General features: G+C 40.2%; 2 protein-coding genes across 3 annotated transcripts in view; one reads left to right on the top strand and one right to left on the bottom strand.

The window, feature by feature from the left end:
- The window catches only part of ACADSB (acyl-CoA dehydrogenase short/branched chain), a 28,507-nt gene extending 13,151 nt beyond the window's left edge, over positions 1-15,356 (bottom strand). The window contains exons 1-7 of one of the 2 annotated variants that reach the window (XM_065407742.1): positions 15,309-15,356; positions 11,950-12,109; positions 9,879-9,979; positions 9,156-9,362; positions 8,197-8,367; positions 1,550-1,675; positions 1,015-1,107 (exon numbers count right to left, since the gene is read on the bottom strand). In XM_065407742.1, the coding sequence (XP_065263814.1) occupies positions 1,015-1,107; positions 1,550-1,675; positions 8,197-8,367; positions 9,156-9,362; positions 9,879-9,979; positions 11,950-12,109; positions 15,309-15,344 (894 nt within the window). In that variant the 5' untranslated portion in view covers positions 15,345-15,356. The remainder of the gene's footprint in view (positions 1-1,014; positions 1,108-1,549; positions 1,676-8,196; positions 8,368-9,155; positions 9,363-9,878; positions 9,980-11,949; positions 12,110-15,308) is intronic. The other variant, XM_065407743.1, reaches the window with a different exon arrangement.
- A 6,052-nt stretch (positions 15,357-21,408) lies between these two features.
- On the top strand, positions 21,409-27,168 carry IKZF5 (IKAROS family zinc finger 5). The gene is made up of 4 exons (XM_065408026.1): positions 21,409-21,482; positions 22,963-23,126; positions 23,424-23,606; positions 26,020-27,168. Exons 2-4 carry the CDS (start codon positions 22,994-22,996, stop codon positions 26,961-26,963), a joined length of 1,260 nt encoding a protein of 419 aa, XP_065264098.1. The 5' UTR covers positions 21,409-21,482; positions 22,963-22,993; the 3' UTR covers positions 26,964-27,168.
- Positions 27,169-27,566: the final 398 nt, after the last annotated feature.

Genomic DNA, 27,566 nt, shown 5'->3' with positions numbered 1-27,566 from the left:
CCCTATGTTTCCTCCTGGGAGCAGTGGCTGCGATCCTCCCAACCTTGGGGGTACATGGCTTCTCCTCCTCCCCCTTTGGGGGTGATTCCTCATCGCTTGTTGCCAGGGCAGCATATCGGTTTTCCATCACCACGGTGGGTGGGTTGGAAGCAGGGGTGGAGCACGGCCTGCTGCCAGAAGCAACCAGCAGCCAGTGTCCTCCCTGTGACAGAGCCATATCCTCCTCCCCCGGTGGTGTGACAGCAGTCCTCTGTAGCTGGATAGCTTCCTCAGCCTTGGATGTCTCCATATGAATACTTTCAAGGAATTCCTCATGGGCATGGGTGCTCCTCAGCCTAGCCACCTCCTCCGTAGCTCTCCCACCTGCTTCCTGAGAGATTCCACCAGCAGGCATCTTTCACACTGGATGTGCTAACTACTTATGCTCAATTATCTGTTTGATCTTGTATTTAGCTGTGACACTCTGAGTACCTTTCCCAGACCTGAAGAAGAGCTCTATATAGCTTGAAAGCTTGTCTCTCTCACCAACAGAAGTCGGTCCTATAAAAGATATTATCTCACCCACCTTGTCTCTCTAATGATGAAGATGACATTTTAGATATATTTGAAAATTAATAAATTAATCATTGGAGATTAACTACTGTTTGCTCTAATAAATTTGTTAGTCTCTAAGGTGCCACAAGTACTCCTGTTCTTTTTGCGGATACAGACTAACACGGCTGCTACTCTGAAACCTGACTACTGTTTCTCAAAATAGACTATTACAATGAAAACAGTATTGCTTTTAATAATGCAAAATTCTATGTACAATAATCAGTATTATGTATAGTCCTATACCAAACATTATTTCATCTTACATAAAAGAAGAGTGACATCTAGTGGCAACACAGATTCTTTTCATAAGGTATTTCCTTAATTTTCCGTTACCAACTTCTTTCTTATAATATCTTAAAGGTTTCAATCCAAATTCAAACTACAGAATTATCACATTAAATATTAAACAGTGTTACTCACCTGTGCAGCAATTCCTATTCTGCCCACATTTAGCGTTCCAATTGCATACTTATAGCCTTCTCCAAGCAGTCCCAGGATATTGGTCTTAGGAACCTAAAGAATAAAACCACTCAATTATTCCTTCTTTTCTGTTCTGTAACTGCTAGTACCGCTCACAGCTGTACATGTTTTATTTAACATGTCTCATAACTGAAGGCAGCAATATAAAATGGGCACCGGATTCCCATAATACTTTTGTAGAAACCTCCCCAACACACACGGGACTACAAGAAGGACAACAGACAAAATTATTCAGAATTGGACCACTAATGAAAACTTGTATCACTGAGATGTCAAGTGAGTAATCCAAGTCCCTTAAGTCCTGATTTTCAGGTATGCTGGGTAGCCACAGCTACCCCCAAAAATTCAGCATCTGTGAAAATCAAGTCCTTACCAAGTCTTCTGTCCTAATCCTGTATCATACTCAAGATGCATGCAAGTTACACTTAACAAGGTTACTAAATTTCTGCCGAAACCTCTAGAACACTTACTGTACCTTAACATTTTCGAAAGTTACTGGGCACGTAGAAGTTGCTCTGATTCCCAGTTTATCTTCCTTTTTCCCTACATGTAGGCCCTCTGTGCCACGATCTACTATGAAGCATGTTATTCCCTTGTATCCCTAAGCAATGGATAAAAAACAAAGAACTGACTTTTAAGATAAAACCAAATGGGCTTTGAATATTTGATTTCTATATTGCAATATAAACCTGTTAAATACTATATTAATATACAAAATGTGGAACCATCATCTATTTTATTTCCCCCAGCTATATCTTTTGCAATTGCAATAATTTAACAAAGGCCAAGTCATCCCTTTCTGTAGAAAAAATAACAGAGAAAAAAGCACATTTAAAACAGTCTGAGTGGCTCTCTTAGCCATATCAACCATATGGTGAGGAGGATAGCTTCAAATAAAGGGGGAAGGATAGGGTCTGTAATACCTATATAGAATGCAAAGCAGTTGGAAATTCTGGCCCAATCCTGCAGGCCTCATGCAACTGAAGTTCCTCCTCTGTGCTCCTTTGAGATCACTTTACCCGACAGCAAATCCCGTTTTTGCGCTGTGCTCTCATTGGCTCTCCTACTAAAGCCGCTAACTTCTACTCTGTGAGGTGGAAGAATTAGCATTGCTCTCTGAAGCATCACACCATCTTATTATGTAAATCTGTGGCCTTTCCCATGAAATCATGCTGTTCAGAGTGGCTGTTTCCCGTGCTTCACCCCATTTCCAGCAACCAGAACCCAATTTCAGCAGAGCCCCAAAGGCTTGATCCTTTGAAGTACCATCAATTTCCATTGATATCAGAGGGACCAGGGGAGTTTAGCACCTTCACAAGCCTTAACAGTATGGCATTCATGTGGTGAGGCTGCAGACAGCTATTATATATATGACAGATGGGGATGTACATGGCGTTAGGCACCATTCTCTTGCCCATTTCCACGTACAATTTTCTCCTTCAATGCTGTAAAATACAATCTTACTCCTGGGGAAATTCTGTGCCACTGCTTACATGCAGAATTCATGTCCAGCGCAGAAATTTTTTTCTGTGAAGAAAATACATTCTGCCCAAGAAATGCTGCAGTTCCACCTTTTGCCCACCAGAGGCCACTGTGATGCCAGAACATACAGCAGCAGCTTACTGGTAGTAATACCCTGCAGCCTGCTGGGTTCATCACAGCACCCTGCCTGCGGAGCCAGGTTCGGAGGCATGGGCGGAGGATAGACAGAGTGGGGCACACAGGGAGCCTGCTGTGGGGTCATGGACTGGGGTTCAGAAGGGCTACTGGGGGGGCAGACTAGGGCGGGGGCTCAGGAGCTAGTGGGGTGACAGCATTGAGCCGGGGCTGAATGGGAAGAGGTGCAGGACCACAAGGGCATGGGGGTAAAGTGCCTGACTGAATGGGAGAGGCTAGGGGCCAGTCAGGGCCTGCATGGTGGAGACTCCCCAACTCCCTATCCCTCCCCCGAAAATCTGTTCCATACTTCTGCCACGCACACCCAACAATCCTCCAGGTTCACTCCCAGGCTCCGTCCCTCTCCCTCAGCTCCTCCGTTAGCCCTAACTCCCCCAAACCTTTCTACTACTTCTGAGGGATGCAGGAAATACGTTTCTGTATTATAGTTTAAATGAATTACTCAAAGTTCTGTATTAATTTGCCGAGTAAGGAATCTATTTGTCAAAAAAAATATTCTGAATTTTTTTGTCTGTATTATTACAGACATACTTGCTAACAGTTATTTTGAAATAAATTACCAAAATAATTGAAATTGGTTGATTATATTGTGTTATTTTGACATATAAAATATGCAGAATTTTAAAATATCACGCACAGAATTTTTAATTTTTTGGTGCAGAATTCCCCTAAGACTAAATAGTGGGGAGCATCTAGTTGAATATTAACTTGAAGTCTAAGCTAATAAATAACTATATTCTTCCATAATGGTTTAATTTTTACTTGTGTATGTTAATTTAAAAATGTAAATAATTTAAAGGTTTCTTTCACAGAAACATGATTAAAAAAATAGCTGTTGTCTATTATCACATAATGCTTATTTAATATTAATCGCAATGATCAAAAATTAATATTCATCAAGACTGTAAAAGAGAAAAAAATATGTAACAAGGTTCTTGAGTCTTTTCAGTGTTCATTTGTAAATAGCGTTCCTGCAACATCATTGAAAGATATTTCCCAGTTTCTGTAATGTTATTTTCTATTTCATATTATGTAACACTGTTTAATTTGTGTCATTCTCCAATCCCCAGGATTCGTTTACACATTTTTCATACTGATAAAATCCACTACAAAAAGTCTGAAGTATTGAATTTGATAATTTATCAATTTATTATTATTGATAGCTCTTACTAGTACGTCTGGTATTTTATGCCATTTCTAAATCTGGTTAAACATGTATTTCCTAACAGAAGTTACCTTAAATACTTGAACCCAACATAATCAGAGTTACCTAGAAAACAAAAAAAGTTAATATGCCTTTTTTAGTATTACACCTAAAGCATCAAGGTGAGTCACAAGACTTATTATACGTGGATATGGTAGTAGTGCCAATAATTAAGGTTTTCAGACACATCCCATTAGAAGACCCTCTTTTCAATTGCTTATAACAGCTTTGCCAAACTTTAACTGTTCAGGCAAAAATTTTCCATGCTGGCTGTTAGGCTCATGGGGGGAGGAGGGAGCAGCGGAATTTCAGCAAACATGTTTCAGCCATTTTCAAGATTAAGAAAAATACATATTCCCCCTGGTAAAATACTTCTTAGCACCACTTCATTGAGAATCCCTAAAGCCTCCAGGCTGTGGTGCAGGGATTTAAAATTTAGCATGGCAGTAGCTTTTCTTGTCCCCATGAAAATCTGCCCAAATTATAAGCTTTTGAAAGATCTCAGTTCACACATGATCAGTACAGATGTGTTAGTTTGGCACCTAAATTCTCTAGAGATTCCACCCCCACTGAGGATGCTTCATTCCCAGATTGTATATGCTCCTCCCATCTGCCAGGTGCTGCTGTGACAGCGGACACAGAGAAGGAGAGCAGGAAAAACATCTCTTTTGTGCTCTAAGAGCCTGGGGAGACTGGAGCAGAGAGGCATTGTGGGGACTGAGACGGTAAGGAGCCTGGGAGAGAGTGACTGGAGAGACTGGAAGGTGGAGGGAAGACTCTGACTTAGACAAGGAGACCAGAGGGAAAGATTTAGATTTCATTTTCTTCTTTATCCCCCATACATCCCCAGGTGCATAGAGCATCCACCTAGTTTCCACCATTTATTTAGGTCTTGTGCTGCTCTGTTCAGGCTTCTGAGTCATGTTGATGGATTTAGCTTCTTTCTCTATTGCTCTGCATCATGTTTCTCTAGGTCACCCTTTTTTCCCTCTTCCCAGGTGGTGTCCATGTTATTGCTTGACGTGGAAGTCATGTTGGTAGTATCATTAATAGCGTGTCCTAAATATATCCATCACTCTCTTCTTACCATGTTTATGCTTTAGGTTGGTTTGCTCTATACAGAATTTCTGATGTTGCAAGAAACTTTTTCCAATGGACTTTGAAGATCTTCCACAGGCATTTACTTTGGAATGAGTTGATCTTACAATTTCTGTTATAGATTTCCATGACTCTGCTCCATAAAGGAGGACAGACATGATGCCAGTGTTAAAAATTCGTATTTTTGTGTGAGTGCCAATCATACTACTTTTTCAAATCTTTTCAAGTTTGTGACAGCTGTTTGCTGTTTTTGATATTTGTTGCTTGACATGTAGCATGGTGTCACTATCACTGCACATCTGACTCCCTAAACAGGTAAAATTACTTCTTCCTAGTGTTTCTAAGTCTACTCTAACGGTTGCTTTTGCATCACCAATAGTCATGTATATTGACCTCCCCTTGTTTATCAACAAACCAACGTGTTTTGCTGTCTCTGCCAAAAGCTGGATTTTTTTTTTCTATTAAATGAGGTGTCAAACTAAGGAGGACAGTGCCATCAGCAAAAACAAGGTCACCCAACTGTGCTTTATCCACTTGACTGGCTAGGCAAAAAGACTGGAATTGGATTAGGAGCCTGGGGAGGGGCGTGGAGACTGGGATTGATTAGGCAAGGAAACAGACTGGGACAAGGAGCCTGGGGAAAGGCAGAGACTGGTTTATGGAGTTAGAACTGGGGAGAGACAGGACTATTAGACAGACAGTCTGTCTGGAGGAGACAAAGGCAGAATGGGTCAGGTCTTGTGGATACAGAAAGAGGGACAGAAGAGTTTGATCACTTAGAGCATACACCCAAGAGAACCTAGAAATAACTTAAAATTCCTCTGCTGTCAGCGACTATTTGTGAAACCCAATGGCAAAGTGTTTCTCTCATGCACCTCTAATGGCTAGTCCCCATAAAGGAGGACAAGCTATGACTGCTATCAGTTACCAAGTTAGCTCAAGCAGATCTATGCAGAGGATCTAAAGGTTCCAACCCTGTGGATGACACACACAGAGGTCAGTATAATTCCACATGAGGGAATTTCTATTTTTCAGTTTGCAACCTTGACGTATTTTTTGTGTATAATTTCCTAGTTTTTTTTTTAAAAGCAATCAAAAATTAGGATAAGCCCAAATTAAGATTGCCCATTAATACTATTTTTTCTACAGCACACACCTAACTTTTTCAATATGCAGAATGGACTTGGCATGGGATAAATCAGGACTGTGCAGTGAAAGAGAGTGATCTGTAGGATACCTGCTTCATTTGTTGCAGAAGCTGGAAGGTGTGCAGTGAATGCAGCGGGTTGCAAGAAGAGAAAGTGTGGTCTCACAGTTAAGGCAGTTGACCACTATCCTGGAGAATTGGTTTCTAACCCTGCCTCTATCACAGAGTTTCTATGTGATGCGAGGTAAATCACAACCTAAACTTTTCGCAAATGTCCACTAAATTGTGTGTTCCTCATTTTATGAATATCAAAATAAGACCCCTGGAGCTGAGCACTCACAGCTGCTACTGAAGTTACTGGAAACTGTGTTTTGAACATTTAAAGGGCTATATAAAATACCAAGTATTCTGAAAAAATCAGGTCCTACGTGATTCAAATTGGCACACCCAAAATTAGTGGACACTTTTGACTTTAATCACTCTGTGCTTCAGCTCCCCCATCTATAAAATGGGGGTAATACTACTACCTCACAGCACAGTGGAATTGGGAAAATAAATTAGTTAACATTAGTGAAGCATTCAGTTGCTACAGTATCACAGAAAAGTCCAAGAGGAAATTAATTCTGTATTCAGATCAGAGTTTTAATAGTATGCAGTAAATAAGGCATGTGGCAATAAACATGGATTGCATGAGCAACCTTAATCCTGGCATATGCTAAATTTTGGCTACTTCACTTTGCAACCTTAATATTCTCTTAGCATAATATCTGGCTGTAATATTTATAAGCTTTGTGTAAAATACAGGCTACATGATATTTCAGTGTATAATTCTTTATCGGTCTATTCTCACATAGCACATATGTAATTCCCATTTACAGTAATGGCAGTTGCACACAAATGGCAGGAGGATGAACAGATTCCACCGTTAGCTGAAATTAGTGTTTGTGCGAGACTTATCCCATTCATTAACTATTGCACTTCACTTTATAGTTTGAAATTGTCTGTTTGTTGACACAGAAATACATTGTTTCCCTGAATTAATAATTTGCCTCAAAATTTCAGTGTTCATGAAGGAGATTAAAAATAGGACTTAGTTGAACTTCAGTGTATCTAATATTATGGAACTTTTTCTTAATTTGTCTACCTATTTATGAATGAAGAAATTACATAAATAAATAAATAAATAAATAAATAAATAAATATAGACCTGGACTGGAAATGACATGATTTTCAACTAAAAAGTCAGCTCTTCACTGATGGAACTTAAAAACCCTTTTGATCAGTTGAAACTTAAACTTAAATAATAACATTTTATAAATATTTTCAAGTTAGGCTTTTTTTTGGATGGGACACGGCAAAACAATTCTAATAAATAAACATAACACCTTTGCTAATAATTAAGTTTTGCAGCTGCTCAGTTTTCACCTTTCAATTGCACCATCTTTTTTAGTTAACTGGTGGAAATGTTTTTACATTTTAAACTATGTAGTTTAGGATTTTTTTGTCTTTACCTTACTTATATCTAAACTGATAAATGAAAAAACATGGCATGTCTCTTTTCAAATGTGCTTTGTCACATGGGCATATTTTAATATTGTACTAACTTTTCCTTTCCATTGCATATAGGCCTAGTTCTATTGCACTTTTAATCACAGTATCCTGCCAATACAAAAACATTAAAAGATACAACAGAAGTGCCATTAAGATTCAGAATGTCTATTCTTTGATGAGACAGGATGTGTCAATATTTGCTGGGTCCCTCATTTGGGCAGTTACTATTTTGACATTTTTATTTTCCCAGGTGTGTGAAGAAATTTGTTAAAATACTCACCAGGTTCTCCATTTTTGTCATATAGATGATTCAGGGAAAATATGACTAATTTGTAAAAATCAATTTTTAGTAGGAGCAAGATGCAAAGAATTTACACCACATTACATCAGTATCATATTATCAACAGCCACAGGAAATAGCCACAATTGTTCCTTAGCAACTTACCAAAGAAGGATTTGCATTTGCCATCACGAAAAACACTCCTGCCTGTTCTGCAAAGCTTATCCACATCTTTGAGCCATTGATAACATAGTAGTCTCCCTTCTTATCAGCACGAGTCTTCAAAGAAAATGCATCACTGCCAGATCCAACCTCTGAAAGGCAGAAACTGCCTGTCTATCAATTGAAGGGAAAACTACATGAAAGGTTTTATTTAAAATATATGCACTGCATGCAACATTAATATAAGACTTGAAAGGAAAGTAAGTATAAAGTTGTTAAATATTTCAACCATTCTTAACCTATATATTGTGGGTAGTATCAGTTAGGTTTATAAGTGTGAAGACAGGGTTGTCTAGAGGTTAGAGCCAGGGAGAACGAAGTCATGACTTCTTCAACATTTTCCCTGCTCTCCCAAACTTATTCATGGCGTAACCCTCTGTGCCTCAGTTAGCCAACCAGTAGTCTGGGCCTAATACTTCATATACTTCCTTCCTACCTCATAAGGTTTTGTGAGGATTAATATTGGTATAGTAGTGATCCTTGGATAAAAGCATGTCCTCTGGAATGGTGGCCGAAGCATGAAGGGGAATATGAACGTTTAGCATATCTGGCACGTAAATACCTTGCAACGCCGGCTACAAAAGTGCCAGGCTATTTTTTTTACATATATGTAACCCAAATTGAAGCCCATGGGAGTAGTGTTCAAAAGGACTGCAGAATCAGCCCCAAATTACTGAAAAACGTGCAACAGACTTTTCATTTTTCCCCTTCACCCCCCAGATGAAGGGGATATATCTGTGTACATGGAATGACAGATTTCAGTTCTCAAATAGCATTCCAATGTTTGCATATGAAGATATTGCCTTAGAATGCAATGCATAATTTAATTCCCTAAATGGACACTAACATTATGAAATCATATAAAATTTTATGTAATTTAGTAAAGGACATACTTAACTCACCAAATCTTTAGCCAGTCTGGGCAAATAAGTTCTCTTTTGTTCTTCTGTTCCATATGTAATAAACAATTTATTAGTAATTGTGTTCTGGAGTTCACACAGAAGAGCTACAGCTGGGTCAACCTTGGCTAATTCCTCTACCACCAGTATGGTAGAAAAAAATGAAGATCCAGTTCCTCCATACTCTGGTCCAAGCTCAATACTCATTAGCTAAAAGGGAGAGAATGTAAATACAACTGTTCTGGGGAGATCATCACAGACAGTAATTTAGGCTGACAAGATTTTAAAATATTTTCACTACTGGAAAAAAAATTACTTACAGGTAATAAGCAATTAAAATACTTTTGTGCAAGTCAGAGAATGTAAAATCTCTTCAGATCCCTCTGCAATGCCTACAATAAATTAACAAGCTGATAATCACTGCATAGGGGTCAAGATAGGGTTATTTACTCATACAAAAAACAAAATACAGAGCTATTAACACATATGCGATTCATCACCATGACCACTCTGATCTTGTTTTGTTAGAATTTAAATGTCAGAATGAAACACAACATTTAAACTTTTCTAACTGTAATTTCTCACTAAACATCAATTTAGGGTTGAAAACAGAAAAGACTAACATCCATTCAAACTACTTAATCTAAAAGAAAAAAAAGTTGCACAACTGGCAGTAACATTTAATAATAATGTAACCCTTGAATTAAAGTAATAAAATATGCAGACCCCTTGTTCAAATAGTCCTTGCAGTACAGATTCATCCATTTCCGCATTTGCATCCATTGTTTTTACCAAAGGTGCAATTCGGTCTTGAGCAAATTTTTTCACTATAATGAAAAAAAAGAAAGGACATAAGTATTCTAGCCAATTCTTTAAATAATATCAGAGTCAGCGATTTAGTATTTGTATCAAGGTATACGTATCCCAGTGCAGGGAGATCCCACAGATATGCAACACCCTAACCCAGTGGTGTCCCAGGAAGGAAGATCAAGTGTTCCCGAGAACAATATGGGTGTTTTGGGTTAATTCCCAGCAAGAGGTTTAATAGTTTTAGCTAGATGCAAGTCCCTGTGCTGATGCAAGTGGGCATTGCCTATTTACATCTCAGACCCTTTTTAAATTTCTGAGAGTTCGCATGCAAGAGCACTTTGCTGACCAGAAGTCAGGTCAGAAACCCCTGGAGACATAAGAGCTCTCCTGTTTAGTTTGTCTGGTATTCATATTAGGGTGTTTGTGTGTTTGTTTGTTTTTAAAAAGAGTTTACAGACTTAAAAATGCTTTCAGTGAATGTGGCCAGATACCTTGCTGGTGTGTATTATTTTGGTTGAACAAGAACTCTGTAAATGATAAACTGGAAAAAGTTTTTTTGCTTAATCTAGTTCTTCTATTTACTCTCTCAAGCTGATCAGGCCGTGGCCCAATTAGAACTGCTTTGATCCAATTCCTAGTGGATAGTTATCCATATCACAGCTTGGGGGCAACTTTCGCTCTGCCCTCAAGCCTCCACCAACCATTGCCCCAATTTCTGTCCCCCTTTGAAAATAAGCCCCAATGACTCCATAGTGATCCCTGCACTGCTCCTGTACGCTCTGCCTAGTCCTCAATCTGTGGGGCCACTGCTTAGCCCTGCCATTCCATAGGACGGAGGGCTGACAAGGGAGAATCAGGTTGTTCTGGACAGAGAGATGGGGGATGAGATGATCATGGACAGTTCAGGGACTAACATGCATCCAGTGCCCTCTGCGGCCAAGGAAATCATTTCCAAGGAGCCAGTGGCAGTGAAGAGGGAAAACTGGGCTTTGGACAAGAGGGTAATGAGAAATCATTTTAGAACCGCCCCAAAAACAAACCAAACAAACAAATCCCAAACCCCACTGCTCAAAAACTTAACGCAAAGTTCAGATTGCTCAGTGGTGCCTCGTGACCTTCCAGGATGTTGAGTTCACTATGCTCAATACTCCGAAAATAATGAAATATAGAGTCAAGGTACAAATAATCCCTGCAGTGCAATTTTTAACGCCGCCCTCTGTGTGATGCCCCAACACACTAACACCACACATAACAGTTGTTATCTTGTTCCTTGATAATCATAACAAGCCATGAAGTTTGAGAATGAATTTGGTGACGCAGACTCTTATACGGGGTGGGCAAACTTTTTGGCCTGAGGGCCGCATCGGGTTTCGGAAATTGTAGGGAGGGCCGGTTAGGGGAGGGGTCATGGCCCGCCCCCCTGGGACTCCTGCCTCATCCAACAACCCCAGAGCCGTAGTTTGCCCACCTCTGCTCTTACAGGATCCTTTGTAAGGGCTTGATGCAAGTTGTCAAATCTGAAAAGCATCACTTTCCTTACAATATTACATTCAAAAGCATGGTCAGGTGTTAAAGCCTGAACCCCACATAACTTCCAGAGTCGTACCTTGGTCTCATCTCTATTGATTTTTATTCCTGCAGTGTGCCCTGTATACATACTAGTACTCTACCCTTACAGATATCTACACTACAACTGGGAGGTGTGATTTCCAACATGGTAGATAGACTCACATTAGCTTTGCTTGAACTAGCATGCTAAAAATAGCAGAGCAGAAATTGTGGCAAAGGCTAGTCACCTGAGTCACTTATGACCTAAACAGAATTTGAAATCAAGTTTTCACATAAACTTGGATCAACACACTGGTCTCAAAATTTAGCTATGAATAAGGAATAAAAAGCAACATTTTACAAATATTTAACACTGAATTTTTGATGACGACATCTAGTCATAAATGGCTCCATTTTAAGAGTTTGAACAGCAAATTACCCATTTCTTTCATCATTATTTCTTCTTCTGTAAGTGTGTCAAGGGGAGCACACACTACCCCCTCATTGGCTGGGTTTACCATAGCTTCTGATTTGGATGATTTAAAGACACTAGGAGGAGCCTTCCAAGAAGCCAAGTAGATTGGCATGTTTCTTCTTAGCTGTTGACGAATAATAATAAAGAAAGTTATAAAAACTAATTTTGATGCACAGAAAACATTGTTCAAGTATTTATAAACAGGAATATACATTTTCACCCACTGTTTTTATTCTCTATTCAGTAACTGAAAAGGAAATACAATTACATATAATTCATTATTTTCAGTGCTACTAATTTCAAGTTTTTGAGCACTTGGAGCAAAGGGGCTCGACCAATTTGATTTCCTTTCAACCTGTGTCTATCAATCCTAAAAAATACTTTCTTCTCCTGTCAGTTTTCTATCTCTTGGTAAGTATATTGTTATTCTGACAACGATTCAAAAATATTAATGTTTTTAAAATGAGAATAGTTTTGAGAATTGCAGCTACCAGCTAGAATCTGTTTTCAGTACTGCAAATATTAGAAGCTTGCTGGAATGTTCACATTAATAGCTGTACATTTTAATAGATTTTATCTCCATTCAAAACATAATTGTATTAAATTCTAATAAGTTTCTTTACATTAATAGTCCTATTCACTATTTTCAGTGTGTCTTCGCCTTGAGACCAATCAACTAGTAATGCTAGCAACTACATGGACTGTTGTACAAATACTCTATTTTTATTTTATTTTTGTTCTTGTTGCTAAGTGTTCTGCAGCCCCAGCGTCCAAATCATTCAGCTACAATGCATATTATATTATTAAACGTGTGACTAAAATAATTTTAGAATTTATGGCACAACTGTGATATCATAGAGGAACTTGTCAAAATAAACTGTAATCTAACATTTTATAACTTTAAGAGAGAGTACGCACTTCAGAGAAGATGCAATGATATAAAAACATGTTTCTATTTAATGATTTTAAATCCCAGAGTTGATGTAATGAAAATGACGATAAGCAGCAGACTGCCAACTGTCAATAAGCCTTAACTGACTGATTATTTTTAAATGTCAAAAAGCGATACAGCACCAAGAGCTGAAATTAGGAAATTCACGTAAAGGTTCTGCAAACATTCTTATCTTTCAGAGTGGTAGCCACGTTAGTCTGTATCAGCAAAAACAACAAGGAGTACTTGTGGCACCTTAGAGACTAATAAATGTATTTGGGCAGCCCACGAAAGCTTATAAAACACACTTCATCAGATGTATGGAGTGGAAAATACAGTAGGCAGGTATAAATACACAGTACATGAAAAGATGGGAGTTGCCTTACCAAGTGGGGGGTCAGTGCTAACGAGCCAATTCAATTAAGGTGGAAGTGGGCTATTCTCAACAGTAGAATACCAAGGGAGGAAAAATCACTTTTGTAATGGTAATGAGGCCAATGTAATCAGGGTAGCCCATTTCAAACAGTTGATAAGAAGGTGTGAGTATCAGTAGGGGGCAGTGGTGATCTAGCTGCTGGAGGGTAGGGGAGGTACACTGAGTTCTTTTTTATATAATGGAGTGGTGCATTTGAAATAGTGTCTGTGGAATGTAAGTGGAAAAAACTGACATTAACAGCCAGCTAAATGTTAACAGGTAGCTGAAGCAAAGAATGGGTTGTGCATACAGCCTCTATCATGGCTCTGAAGTAGTTTGTAGGTTTACATTTACAATATGGTAGTCAAAGGACTGTAGTCCATATAGAAAGTGTGCATAAGATATGGTATTTTGACAGCATCATAGACAGATGCAAAGAAATTGTTGGTGGGTAAGTAGAGGATGGGAGATAATTACAGCATAAATTAGTTAAGGCTATTTGGAGAAATATGAATTCTTTAGCATTCAAAGATTTTTTTAAAAAATAGCTGCAACATTCTAATAATGTTTCTTTTGGAAAATAACAGATTTTAGTTTCAAATGTTGATGGAGTTATTAAAATCTGAAGAATGTTCGAGAATGCCCATAACATATAAATATTTATTTACTTATTAACGTTCCTATGGAACACTAGATTAACGATAGCATGCTACGCGTGTTCCAGGCTCGCTTTATTAGCAGGATTGAAAGTTAAACTCTTTAACCATTAATGAAGCTAGGGTGACCAGGTGTCCAGTTTTCGACCGGAACACCCAGTCGAAAAGGGACCCTGGAGGCTCCAGTCAGCACCGTCAACCGGGCCATTAAAAGTCTGGTCGGCGGTGCTACGGAGCCTAGGCAGGCTAGTCCTAGGGCACCGCGCTGCGCCTCGGAAGCGGCCAGCAGGTCCGGCTCTTAGGCGAGGGGGTCACAGGGCTCCGCGCATTGCCCCCACCCCAAGCACCAACTCTGCACTCCCATTGGCCGGTTCCCAGCAAATGGGAGCGGAAGGGGGCAGTGCCTGCCAGCAAGAGCAGCACGCATCACAGAGCCTGCTGCCCCCGCCTAGGAGCCGGACCTGCTGGCCGCTTCCGGGGCACAGCACAGTGCCCCAGGATTATACAGGGCTTTGGAGCGGAGCCCGGAGCAGCTCTGGAGCAGTGGAGCTGCAGGTTTTTGCCTGGAGCGGAACGGGAGCACAGCTCCAAAGCCCTGCCAGGATAGACAGGCAACCTGCCTTAGGTAAGCCCAACCCCCTGCCCCAGCCCTGAATTCCCTCCTTCACACCAAACCCCTCATCCCCAGCCCAGACCCCACACCACCTCCTGCACCCCAACCCCAGAGCCCCCTTCTGAATCCCAGAGCCTGCACCCCCCCTACCCCAGCCCAGAGCCCCCTCCCACACCTTGAACCCCTCATCCCTGGCCCCATCACAGAGCCCTCACCCCCCTCCTGCACCCCAAACCCTTCATCCCTGGCCCCAGCCCAGAGCCATCACCCCTCCCATAGCCCAACCCCCTGACTTAATCTGCAGCCCCCTCCCACATCTAGAATCCTTCAACCCCAGCCTAGATCCCCTTCCTGTACCCCAAGCCCCTCATCCCCAGCCCAGAGCCTGCACCAGCCCGGAGTCCCCTCCCACAGCCTGAACCCCTCATGTCTGGCCCCACCCCCATTTAGAGCCCTCAACCGCTCCCACACCCCAGCCCAGTGAAAGTGAGGGAGGGGGAATGTAGTGAGCAGGGGGCGGGGCCGCAGGGAAGGGGCGGGGCTACAGTTGGGGTTTTGTGCCCACAGAAAGTTGACAACCCTACTCCGGGCGCGGACAGGCTCGGGGCAGAGGGGCGCACTCCGAAGCGCCTCCTTGGTGAAGGGGGCTCCCGGCCCCCGAGGCGAGCGGGGCAGAGGCAGCCCGACCCCTTCAGGTTCACGATTCACCTTCGTGCAGCTCCGCCACAGCGCCGCTGCCACCATGTTCGCTGCTGCGGCTGCCGACTCCCCTTCGCCCGCGGCGAACCCAGCGACCCCTCCGCGGCTCGGGCTCGCAGCAGCTACTGCCCAGCGCCACGGCCAAAGTGCGCGGACTGCGCCTGCACGGGGCGCGCGCTAGTCTCGCGAGGTGGGAGGAACGGGGCGGGCGGGGCTACTACTACGGGAGACACTCACAACAAACATGGCGGCTGCGGTGGGTGTTGGGAGCGGTGGGGTGCAGGGGAGGTGAGTGATGCTCCCGCCCCGTAGCTCAGGAGCCGGGCTATGGGGGTGGGTGAGAGCCGCCCAGTGCCCTCATCCCCCAGGGGCCGCCGTCGCCTGTGACTAGCCCCCTTGTCTTCTCCACCCAGGGCCGAGGCCCTGTCATCGGGGAGCAGGAGGTTGCAGTGGGGCTGGGGCCGAGGGCGGAAGCAGTGACACCTCCCCGCCCTGCAGAGGTGGACCCTGGGGGGCAGTGGGTCTTCTCTTCTCCCTCCAGGTGAGTGGGGGACTTTCCTTGCCCTCTGTCTGGCTCCCAGGTGAGTGGGTGGGATGTCTGCCTGCCCCAGGCGGATGAGGGTGCCACTCGCTCCCAGACTTAAGGAGGGATGCCCACGAGGGTTTCTCCCTTCTCTAGAAATGGGGTGGCCGTTTCTTTCTCTTGCACCGCTCCACACGGGAGACAGATGGCAAGGGCGGATAGCCGACAGATGCACCTGGCGCGGTTCCAAACGTGGTGTTCTAATTTTTAACAAAACTTAAACAGACACAAACCAGGGGTATTGAATGTGAGATGGGTGTGAGAGAACAGTCTCGAGGAAGTGCTTTCTCTGGCCTGGAGCTCATAGCACACCCTTGGGAATGGATATGTATCTGCTATAAGTTTTCTGTAAATCAGGCGCAATTTGCTTAACAGAATTCTGCAGTGGTAGTGTTGTTTTCCTCCCATGTTTGGCTCCTACCAGGCAATTGGTGTGGGAAGCAGTGCTCTGAATGGGGTGTGGAGAGTCTGGTTCTTGGCCTTTGTATGAAGACTCATTTGTGTCATAGACTTTGAAGAGTGCCAGGTGGGAGCTCTTTGAAAAGTTGTTAGTAACTTTTTGTGAGGAATTAACTGTTTAAAACCTTGAGCATTATGCGGGACTGCTTTAGATCCTGATTCTTCCCCCCCCCCCCCCCCCCCCATGTACTCCTCGGGCAGAAAGTAATAGAACAAGTCAAATGACAGTTACGGAGGTTCAGAGGTGTTTGGTTCTTCCCTTTATGAAATAATCCCTTCATTCTGAGATACCAAGTCAGTGGTTTCAGAGAGACTTTTGAGACTTCCTTGAGGAAAAATGTGACACTTCATATATATGTTTGCTTGCTGTCAAAGGTTTCAAACTGCTTGTCTGTGTCACAGCTATTTCAGAGCCATGGTATCTGAAGTGTAGGAGCAAACCAGAAGGCTCAGGAGTGCTTGTGTGTGAATTTTTTCTTCAAGAGAACTGTAGAAGACTTCAGTAATATTTTACATAAGTCTTTCATATTAAAGCATTATATAGCATTATATAGAATATATGCATACAGCACTGCTGAATTGCAGCTAGCTTTGGGGTGAATGGGAGTACCCAGGCAGACAACCAGTGCCCAGCACTCTACACAACAGTGAAGTATAGGATGGAAAATTTTGCCCAAGAGCAATGAATTAAACAAACCCCCTATTCTTAAAGAATGTGTTATAGAATTCTCTGTGACACTTGTAGTAGGCAGAATCTTAGATTATTATATACAGCCTGTCAAAATTATCATGAAAACTTACTAGTTAAGGTACAAAATCTATTACCCCTCCATTTTCAATGATGCTTGGTGGTGCATTTAAAAAAATTATATTCCCCACATGAGTAGAATTTCATATGAGTAGTTTGAGGTGTCATCCAAAAATTATACACTAAAATATATAGTTTAATTTATTCTGTTCAGGTACCCATAGCCATGTCATGAGCAACTTTAGTATGTGATATGACTAGTATCTGTCACTTGTGGGGGTTTTTCTCTCTCTCTCTTCTCTCTAGGATTTTGTGAATTTTTTTTTTAAATGCATGATATGCTATTTGTTAATTTAAGCAAGGTCACAGAAATGTTCCTTGCACGTGAAACAGAAAATGGTGAGGTTTGAGTTAGTTCTTAGATCCTGTTGGGAATTTACGTTAATCAGAAGGATGAAGGGCTTCTGAAATTCAAAACTATAGTACCAGAGACTGGAGTTAATTTAAACATGATGGGCAGACCACTAAATCATGTCTTCTGTCTTTCCCCAGTTCCACTTTTCAGTATTCATTCGTCTGTGAGAATTTTTCAGACTGAAATGTTACTGTATTAATTACCACATGAATCAATTTCTCCCTTGAAGTAAAGAGTATCACTACAGACTCTTTGGTGAAAATATAGTTCTTTTTAATGTTGATTCCTGTTGAGCCATCCCAAAACTCAATTTTCTAATATTCATTGTTGAACGGTTTAGTCTAGTGGTGCACAAACTTTTCCAGTCACAGCCCCCCTTACCATTCACAGAATTTGTCACCCTTCCTCCAATACTTGTGATCTGAAACTGTTTTTCATGCCAGAAGGTGGAGGGGAAAAATAGAGATGACTGTTCATTCATTTGGTTTAGTGTTATAGCATCTGACTCACTTGAGAGGTCCCAGGCGCTCAACTATTATTTTATGTGTTGCTGGTTTATGTCTTTTAATATCAATTATTAATCATTAAATGAGTTTTAAAATTAGAGAATCAAAATTAATTTTAAAGGCATCAGAGGCCTACTGTAGTTATGAAACTTAAATTGTTGAAAATAAGCCAACGTGCTTTTATTTGTATGGTTTTTTAAAAAAGGGTGAAAGGCTGAAGTTTCTTCACCCCCCCCCCCCATCTCTTCCCCTCCCCCTTCCGAACCTCTGGCACCCCCCAGTTTGTGCACCACTGGTTTAATCCCTATATTTGACATGCTTTAAAGTTATAACTTGGTGAGACGGCCTCTGGAATCTAAACTACTTTCTTCCCCCTCCCCCCTTTTAATGTATGAGCTGGTATCTTTGTCTTACTGCAGGAGCCACCACCAAACGGAACACAAGTTAAATTAAACCTAGAGGAAGCTGATGACATCTGAAAGAGGATAGGCAAAAAGGATTGCTCAGAGTTAACTTACAGTGATTAGAAGAGAGGATAGTGGACCATATTCAGCCCTGCCATAAAAGGGCACCACTCCTTGGAAGCCAATAGAGTGGCACTGTTGTATTAATTTAGATGGAATAAATGATCTAAAGGCGGTGACATAACCCAGTCATTGTCTAATATTAAACAGAGTTATGCAAGGCCTGGAGCTTGATATACAGAGATCTCAGCCTGCTTAGCACCAGGGCAAACACATAATTAAAAATCTTTTTAACCTTTTATTAAAGATACAGAAAAGAATGAAAAATAATTAAAACCTTTGAAATGCAAAGTATTAAATAAGGCTTTCATTGTAACAGTATTTTTTGTTCCCTTTCCCTTTAGGAGAGTGTTTTTAAAAGGAGAAACCCCCTGTTGTTAGTGTCTTAGATGGTATCAAAAGATCGTAATAACTGTCGTTTTGGGGAAAAGAGAAGTAGTTAGTTGAGATGGGCTGGAGATGGTGTTGCAGCTGTTGTTTTTTAAAGTCCAGTCTTAGAAGGAAAAGCCCCCTTGTTTGACAGTCTCTTACATGGTATCAAAGATGGTAATAACTATCATCCCAGGTGATGTTTGGGATTCAGCTGGAGATGGTAGGGGTGGCGATGTCATCTGGGCTCCTCTCTCTGGCCTGTTCTGGTCAGGACACCTCTCAGGATCAGGATGATGAAGGCTGAGGGTCCCAGGAAACTGGGGTTTGGCAACCATGATATTGACACTCGCCCCAGTAGCCTCTATCTGTTCTCTCCATATGTCCTTTTTGTTTTCATACTTTCTCCACAAAATCTTTCTTTTAAGGGCCCAAAAAGGGAATAGCCCATCCCCTCATTATTTTGTCCACCAATTGGGCCTAATATTCGACATACCAATCTTGGTTTATTACCTTCTGGCTCCACATCTCCTGTTTTTAACAAGTGTAATTTTAACAGTCCTTGAGTCATACCAACTTGGCCTTTTTATTTAGACTAATTCAGTTATTCTGTCTTCCATTTGGACTTTTATCCATCAACCTTTGTTGTTACAGATTACTGTAACATTTTATTAATGTATACATACTTTTTACCATTGAGCTCACATTTTGGGTAAATTTGTAGGCCCAATTGTCACAACAGCACCTACTTACTCCAGGGCTGAATTTCAGCTGCTGTATCAGATTCCAAAAATAGCAAATAAAGCCTGTTTAAGAAACCTCCACTGGTTAACCCCATTCCAAGAATTATTTAGACACAATTGATACCAATAATCAATGTTGATAAACAAGGAAATAAATAACCCATTGGAATGTTGGCTTGTGTGGAGCAAGGGAGAAAGGAAAATGGAGAAATCCTGTTTAACGAATGAAAAAAGATGTCAAATAGGGAAACCCCTTTGACTTATTTGCAAACCAAGGGTACCTGGGGATCTTCCTTGCCTATCAATTTGATTTTGTTGTGGTTTTACCTTCAGGTGGTTTTAGTGTGACAGTTGTTAGAAAGTATATTTGTTATACAGTTTGGAGTACTAGGAATGTCTTGATTTTGTTTCTCACTGTAGACTGTGGGACTTTACATATTTTATTAAAATTATCTCTGTATGTATGGGGGATATACTACCAGAGTGGTTTTCTGCCTTTGTATTTCAGCAGTTGGGGGTGGAGCCTACTACTGATTCCTGAAGTGGTGGGTTTTGTTCAAACACTTCTGTTCTGGAAGGGCTTCCTAGAGAACAGATTTTCAATTTGTATTTTAATAGAAATTTTCTTAGTACAGTTGCCCTCAAGGACCACAGGTTGCATACCACTGTAGTAAATTGGTATAGGAGACACTCCCTATTCTAGGAGCTTAGCGTGTTGACACTGAAAAGTTTCCAGCTGTTACTAGACGAGTAGCAAGGGACTTAACTGGTGTATAAAACTGGGATCAGCAGTACAGTACCATGTTGCATTAATACTATATTGTTTAATACAAAGCATAATTGTGAAAGAAAGGTTCATATAGACATCTCTCTAAAGATAGTCTGCAGAAAACCAGTAACTAGTGGTATGTGCTGAATTAGGCCTCTTAGGTGACTTTAACAAGTTATTTAACCTGGTGTTAGTGAAGCGCATTGAAAATGCAAAGCACTATGTAAGTGCCTAGTAGTGATCTGGAGTTTGGTACTGGACACCTGCAGATCATCTAATGAAACTCTGGTCACTCTGTAAAATGAAAGGATTTGCCAATTGAAAATGTAGATGTTAATGATTTCTGTGATAATTTGCAGCAATTGAAATGTCTGATTGAAACTGTCCCCTTTTCAGACTGAATCTTATCTTCCATCTTAAACTCATTGCAAGTCAAAGTTCTAGGAAAGTCTGGTCATTTACAATGGTGATATTGGAAAAGAGTGACAAATGGTGATTTTTTTATTATTATTATTGAAAGATAATGCAGTCTAACAAAACCCCATGTCTTATACAAAATATTAAACTCAAATTCTGTGGCTGGGAGCACAGAATTATGCAGCACTGCCCCTGCAAGCCTTCTTCCCATAACTACTAATCAACACTATTACAGAGTGTGTTTTCCAGTTGCCTGTCCTACAGAAAAGTGGTTCCCTAGTTCTGTGGATCACTACTAGTTGTCTGCAGAATGAAATATTTGAGAGCTCCATACAGCTTGATGGATGAGGAGTGGCTGGGGTCCATGAAAGGATCTCCTCCTGGAAATGTAGTTCATGTAATGAAATAATTGAACTATTGCTATGAATTTTATTTGTTGCAGTTTATTTGAGCCTCTCTTCTGAAGGTTAAGCAAGAAGCCAAAAAAGATTTGATTAAGAAATCAGAAAACATAAATTTGACAGACTAATTTTTTTATTTATCTTTTGTTCCAGGGAAAGTGGGGCAGCTGTGCTCCCTTGCTTTCTGTCTGACCTACTGGGAGTACAGGTTGGAGTATGTTTGCTACTTAGCAGGAAACTGAAATTCAGGTACAATTCATGTAGACCTTTAAAAAACAAAAACCCAGGGAAAAACTAAAGAACTTAGCTAAAAATAGCTGGAGAAATCTCCTGCTGTATTCTTGTGTCTGGCTGCAGCTCTGATTTTCCTGTCGTGATATGCGTCATTCAGCTCTGTTTCCTACTGGAATAATCAATAAAATGGTAGCCTCAGGCATCGCCAAGCTGCTCAGTTCATGACAGTGAAGATTTTTCAAGTCTTTTCAAGTATTTTTACATATAGACTTAATTTCTTTAATATACATTAAATGAATTTTTTAGTTATCTAATGCAGTAAAATAATCAGTTCTCTTTAGTTTCATAAAACCACTAATGTAGGTAGGGTTTTTATGTCCAATTTACAGATGAGTAGATTGGTAGAGTCACTTACTTCAATTCATATTGTTGGTAAGAGGCATGAGCTTTACAATTGGATGTGAAATGGGTTTCTTTACAAAAAAGTAAAATGGGTTTCTTTACCAAAAAAAAGTAAAATGTATCCAAGTTATTTGAAACTTTGAGAAAGTGATGGTACTGTAATAGTATCAGTACCACTTTGAAATCTGTGATTTTAAGATTAAATGTTGTTTTGTAATTAACTCTTTTTAATGAATGAGTTCCTGCTATAATTTATACGATTTTATAACACTAACTCAAAATATGCATCAAAAATGCATTGCTTTGAACACCGAATTTGACGCTTGAAAACTTGGAATTTCTCATCCTCTGAAATCTGTTCCCCTCAGTTGCTGATTTGAAACTTGAATAAATAAAAATATAACTTTCCTTACCAGATGGTAATTAACATTCTTGACAATCTTGAATGTACTGTGATGCATAGTTATGGTTCATTATTTCATGAATCATAACTGTGCATGTGCCTAACTTTAAGTCCATGAGCAATATTATTTCTGAACATAAAATTCTAAGTTACAGAACAATTACAGTATAAAATTGTCTCTTCTTTACAATAAATTTCCTTCCATGCTAAGATTTCAAATCTCAGCATTTAAGAAATCTGGAATTTCAAAAAATGTTCTCTTTTGAATCTAAACCTTTGTAAAGATTATTTAATAAATATTTCCGAACTGAATGGTAAGGTTAGATTGAATTTTATTCTCGTGTCTGCATAGTCAACTAAACTTTCACTTTTATTAATCCCTTTATTAAATTTTAAAAAGTATTTATAATACTGTTGCTGAGAACCATCTTCCCAACTGTGACTATCTGAAAACTTTAAATAGCATTGAGCTGCTGTAAAGATTTCAACAATATTCTTATGATTGTCTGTTCATGTGTATTTTACTTTTGACCATATGCATTTTATTTAACAAGACTATAGGGATGTAATCTTTGATTTACATTGGTAAATGATTGGTAAATGATTGGTACATTGATTTACATCTGTAATTGTGAATTCTTTTGTTTCAAATTCAGTGAAATGTGCTCTGATTCTGATTGATTTTTCTAGGCACAAGTTATTGTAAACTCAAAGTGTGAATATGGGTGAAAAGAAACCGGAGCCTCTGGATTTCGTAAAAGATTTTCAGGAATATCTTACTCAACAGACACACCATGTAAATATGATTTCTGGATCTGTTAGTGGGGACAATGAAGCAGATGCCCTTCAGGGAGGTAGGCTCTCTTCAGTGCTGTCAAGTATTCTAGTTTTTTGGGGGGATGACTGTGCTGATGTTGGCATTTTAACATGCTTATTATGAAGGCTACTCTACTAGTCTGTAAAGCTGTAGAACCTTTTGGGGGGAAGTCTTCTAAAAAACATCTTTTTCATCAAAACTTATTTCTCATTAGTTTATTTTTGTGTGGGGGCTAAGGGAATAAGGAGCTAACAAGTTTGGACTAGTGTCACTGTAACAAAGCAACAACCCAGTGATTCTCAGTCAGAATCTCTACTGCATTTACTGTTTATAGCTGGGGCAGATGGTGATCAGAATGGACTAGATCATCCTTCTGTTGAAGTTTCACTGGATGAAAACTCAGGAATGTTAGTGGATGGGTTTGAAAGGACATTTGATGGAAAGCTGAAGTGTCGATATTGCAACTATGCCAGCAAAGGAACAGCACGGCTTATAGAGCATATCAGAATTCACACAGGTATGAAGGATTCTACAAGTACTTTGCTGTGGGGCAGCGTTTCAGTACCTTTGTATTCTATGCTCAGTGTATATGGAACTAACTCACTCATAGGCTTTGCAGATGTGTGCATGTATCTTCAAGCAGTGTCCTAGTGATGACTGCTTACAATTGAGGAAAGTTAAGTCTGTGGGGGTTTTTAAAGATTTTTCTTTAAGTTTTTAAAAGGTGAGATACTGTATTTTCATAATACTTGTTTAGGCCCCAATCTTATAAGCACTTATGTGTGTGCTTAGCTTTACTATCATGAGTTGTTGCATTGATTTCAATGGGACTAGACCTGGTGGTAAAGTTTTAGCATATGCGTAAATGTTGGCAGGATTTTGAATCTTAGAGAATAGCTCTTTTTATTGTGAGGGTCTCAATCACAAACTACTTATAAACCAAGAAACTGAGTAAATATTATGCTTACACTAGTACATGAAATTATATTTTATTACTAGGAGATAATGTTGAAATATCTGCCTGTAGGCCAATTACACAAGAAAAGCATGGTGGCTAAAATTATAATGAAGGCATTTTTGAACACTAAAGATCAGTTAGTAAACTGAAAAATCCATTCTCCAAAAAGTACAAGTTATAATAGAGCCCCACTCCCTTCCACCATGCTTCCATTTCATAGTGGTACCTCCCCTAACTCTTACTTTAAAGCTGTTTAAATTACCTTTCAGGGGTGGCGTTCCAGTACTCAGTGTCCCCTCCTGTCTTTATATGATTGTTTGCTTAATCTTGGTATAAATTGTATGCTTATTACAGAGATATCAAGTCCCAGTTGGCGGACACATGCCAACCTCTGAAAAGATAGTACAAAAGTACCTTGCATCAAGGGCTGCTGCTGCTTTTTCTTTCACTTCTCTTCTGAAGCTGGTGGTATAGGCAGGTCTGGCTAGAAGAAAGACTCACAATTGAGTGTCTCAAGCTGCGATACTAAGCAATAAGATGCCTGTCACTGGAAAGTTTCCCAGTTTTTCTATATCAGGATCTACCAGTCCTGCTTGAGCAAATACTGGTTTGAACTCTGGCAGAAAACCAACTAAATATCCCCTGGGAGAAACATGAACATAAAAATTCTCATCTGGGAGGGTTTGACAGCTCAACAGCAGATGCATGCATCCTACAATCTTATATCAATGCGAGATCAACGGTAGATGCCTGCAGACACGTAACTCCTTTTGGAAGTCAGTTTGGGAACCTGCTATGTGGTGGAAACTTCTTTAGAGAGAAGGTTAAGGCTGTTCTCCCCAGTGCTAAGGAGAGAGGTCAGACCTGTTATACCCTGGAGTCTGTTATACCCTTTTTGTAGAAGAATTAATGGAGCAGCATCTGCATGGAAGCTGGTCTATAATTCTAGTTATGAAGTTAGCGATATCAGTAGCATCAGCAGGGCATTAAGCCTCTTTACCAGCATAAATCTGGAGTTTCAATTCCCAGAACACAAAGCACTAAAACCTTTGGGCTTTTAAAACATTCTGGATCAAATGAATAGGCTTCCTCTAAACAACTCTGAAGGATCTCTCTATCTTAAAGGAAGATCATAGGCGCCGACTGTACTGTTATGAATGTGTTTCCTGTAATCGTGTTTGAAAAGTGTTGTTCAAACACTTTAAATGCATTAGTGAGGATAGAGCCTAAATGATATCTGGTATTCTACCACAGCTCAGGTGGCAACATTAAAAAACCAAAATCGATCTCCAGCCTCCTGAATACAGAACCTCCCCAGACAGTGTAACCAGTGCAGTTCCACTCCATGATGGTGGGAGCTGGATGTTAGGGGTGTCTCGAGAATTGCATCTCCATGACACAGCACTTAGTTCTCCGGGGGCATAGTTTACCTTTTTTTTATTTTATTTTTTTTAAATTAACCAGAGGGTCCTAAAAACCTGTCCTTATATTTTTTTCTTAAATTTGAAAGCCATCTGGGTGTTTGCAAAAAGGCAGACTGATAACACTGCAAACTTCAGTCTGAAGCATAGTTATTCATAAAACAAATAAAGCTATGGCAGGTAACTGAACAAGCTTTGCCATGCTGTCTTGCCTAAATACCTCAAACGCATTTTGGACAAAGCACCTCTAGAGGTGTGAGAGTATTATTCAGACTACATACCATTCATATCTTGGCACCATGCCAACCAGGGTCTCAGTTAGTGCCAATTGTAGTAATAGTGGTGGCTTTTCTAATGTTTACACTTGCCTACTGAAACACCTTGCAACCTTCCATTAGCAGTGAGTTGGACTGGATTTGAACTGTTGATTAAAAAGTGAAATGCTCTATTCAATTAGTAGCCCCCACAACCATTCACTCTCTTTCATGTTCTGTTAGGCCGCTTTGCGCATATATACATAAATTGTTACACTATAATTTTCTCTCTTTCAGGTGAAAAGCCACACAGATGCCATCTATGTCCATTTGCATCAGCCTATGAACGTCATCTGGAAGCGCACATGCGATCACATACTGGTGAAAAACCATATAAATGCGAATTGTGTTCCTTCCGCTGCAGTGACAGAAGTAACCTGTCTCATCATCGTAGACGCAAGCATAAAATGGTACCTATAAAAGGTACTAGGTCTTCCCTAAGCAGCAAGAAAATGTGGGGGGTTTTGCAGAAGAAGACCAGCAATCTGGGATACAGCAGAAGATCATTAATTAATTTGAGCCCGCCTTCCATGGTGGTTCAGAAACCAGACTACCTTAATGATTTCACCCATGAAATCCCAAATATTCAGACTGAAGCATATGAAAGCATGACAAAAACAACACAGACTGGTGGCCTGCCGAGAGATCCACAAGACCTTAAGATAGACAATCCATTAAATCAGCTATCAACATTAGCAGGACAGTTGTCTAGCTTGCCACCTGAAAACCAAAACCCAGCATCTCCTGATGTTGTACCATGCCAAGATGAAAAGCCTTTTATAATACAGCAGCCTGCTGCACCAGCAGTAGTTTCATCTGTGTCAACAAATATTCCTCAAAGTTCATCTCCTACTAGCCCAGATCCTCGTCCCCCACACAGTCAAAGGAACTACAGTCCAGTGGCAGGTCCAAGCAGTGATCGCAGCGTCCATACTAGTACTCCTAGCATAAGTAACAGTCAGCCAAGTACTCCAGCTCCAACCCTTCCAGTTCAGGATCCTCAGCTTCTGCATCACTGCCAGCACTGTGACATGTATTTTGCAGACAATATCCTTTATACTATTCACATGGGATGTCATGGGTTTGAAAATCCGTTTCAGTGCAACATATGTGGGTGCAAATGTAAAAATAAGTATGACTTTGCTTGCCATTTTGCAAGAGGTCAACATAACCAACATTGACTGACAACATGCTTTCATTTAGTTTTTTTTAACATATGTTTCATACTTGCTGAAAGAGACCTTGCTCATCCCCAACAAGAAGTCCAATAAACAACTTGACAATGGAGGCAAAATTCTTTCCATGTTGTCATATAATATGCCAGGGATGTTTGAGTCATGGAGGTGGTAGTTTTTTGTCACTGTTTAAAATAAAAAGTTATGAGGATTGGCGTGCAGTAACATGTTTTATGTTTGTTACACTAAAGTTATTTGCACATAAGATCCAGAAAAACATTCTACAAATGCCAATCCAGGTTGTGTCCTTAAACATAGGTTGCAATTCATCAGACTAGATAATGTTTTCACCCCTCAGCTCACAGAGAGCCGAGATATTAAACAAGATAAGAGGTCTTGGTACCTAAAATATAGTAAAAGTTGTTAATACAGTGAAATGTATGGTTCATATGAAAACCATAGTTCTGCTTATAAACTAACTGCTTACCAAACTGAATAAAATCTTTGCTGTGAGTTAAAGAATAAACTTTCATGCATACAAACAATTTGAATTTAAAATTTGTCAGTTTCATCTGATCAAGATATCAAGTTTTTAGTGAATTCTAAAGT

The sequence above is a fragment of the Emys orbicularis genome, chromosome 7 (assembly GCF_028017835.1).
Source record: "Emys orbicularis isolate rEmyOrb1 chromosome 7, rEmyOrb1.hap1, whole genome shotgun sequence".
NCBI classification, from domain to species: Eukaryota; Metazoa; Chordata; order Testudines; family Emydidae; genus Emys; species Emys orbicularis.
Note: the sequence above shows the minus strand (reverse complement) of the source record. Positions and strands in the feature narration are given on the sequence as shown.

Bases quoted from the DNA above. Each gene is read 5' to 3' on its own strand.
- IKZF5 (XM_065408026.1), top strand. From the start codon at position 22,994: ATGGGTGAAAAGAAACCGGAGCCTCTGGATTTCGTAAAAGATTTTCAG. The intron at 23,127-23,423 runs GTAGGCTCTCTT...TACTGTTTATAG, and splicing joins AGCAGATGCCCTTCAGGGAG to CTGGGGCAGATGGTGATCAG. The intron at 23,607-26,019 runs GTATGAAGGATT...TCTCTCTTTCAG, and splicing joins GCATATCAGAATTCACACAG to GTGAAAAGCCACACAGATGC.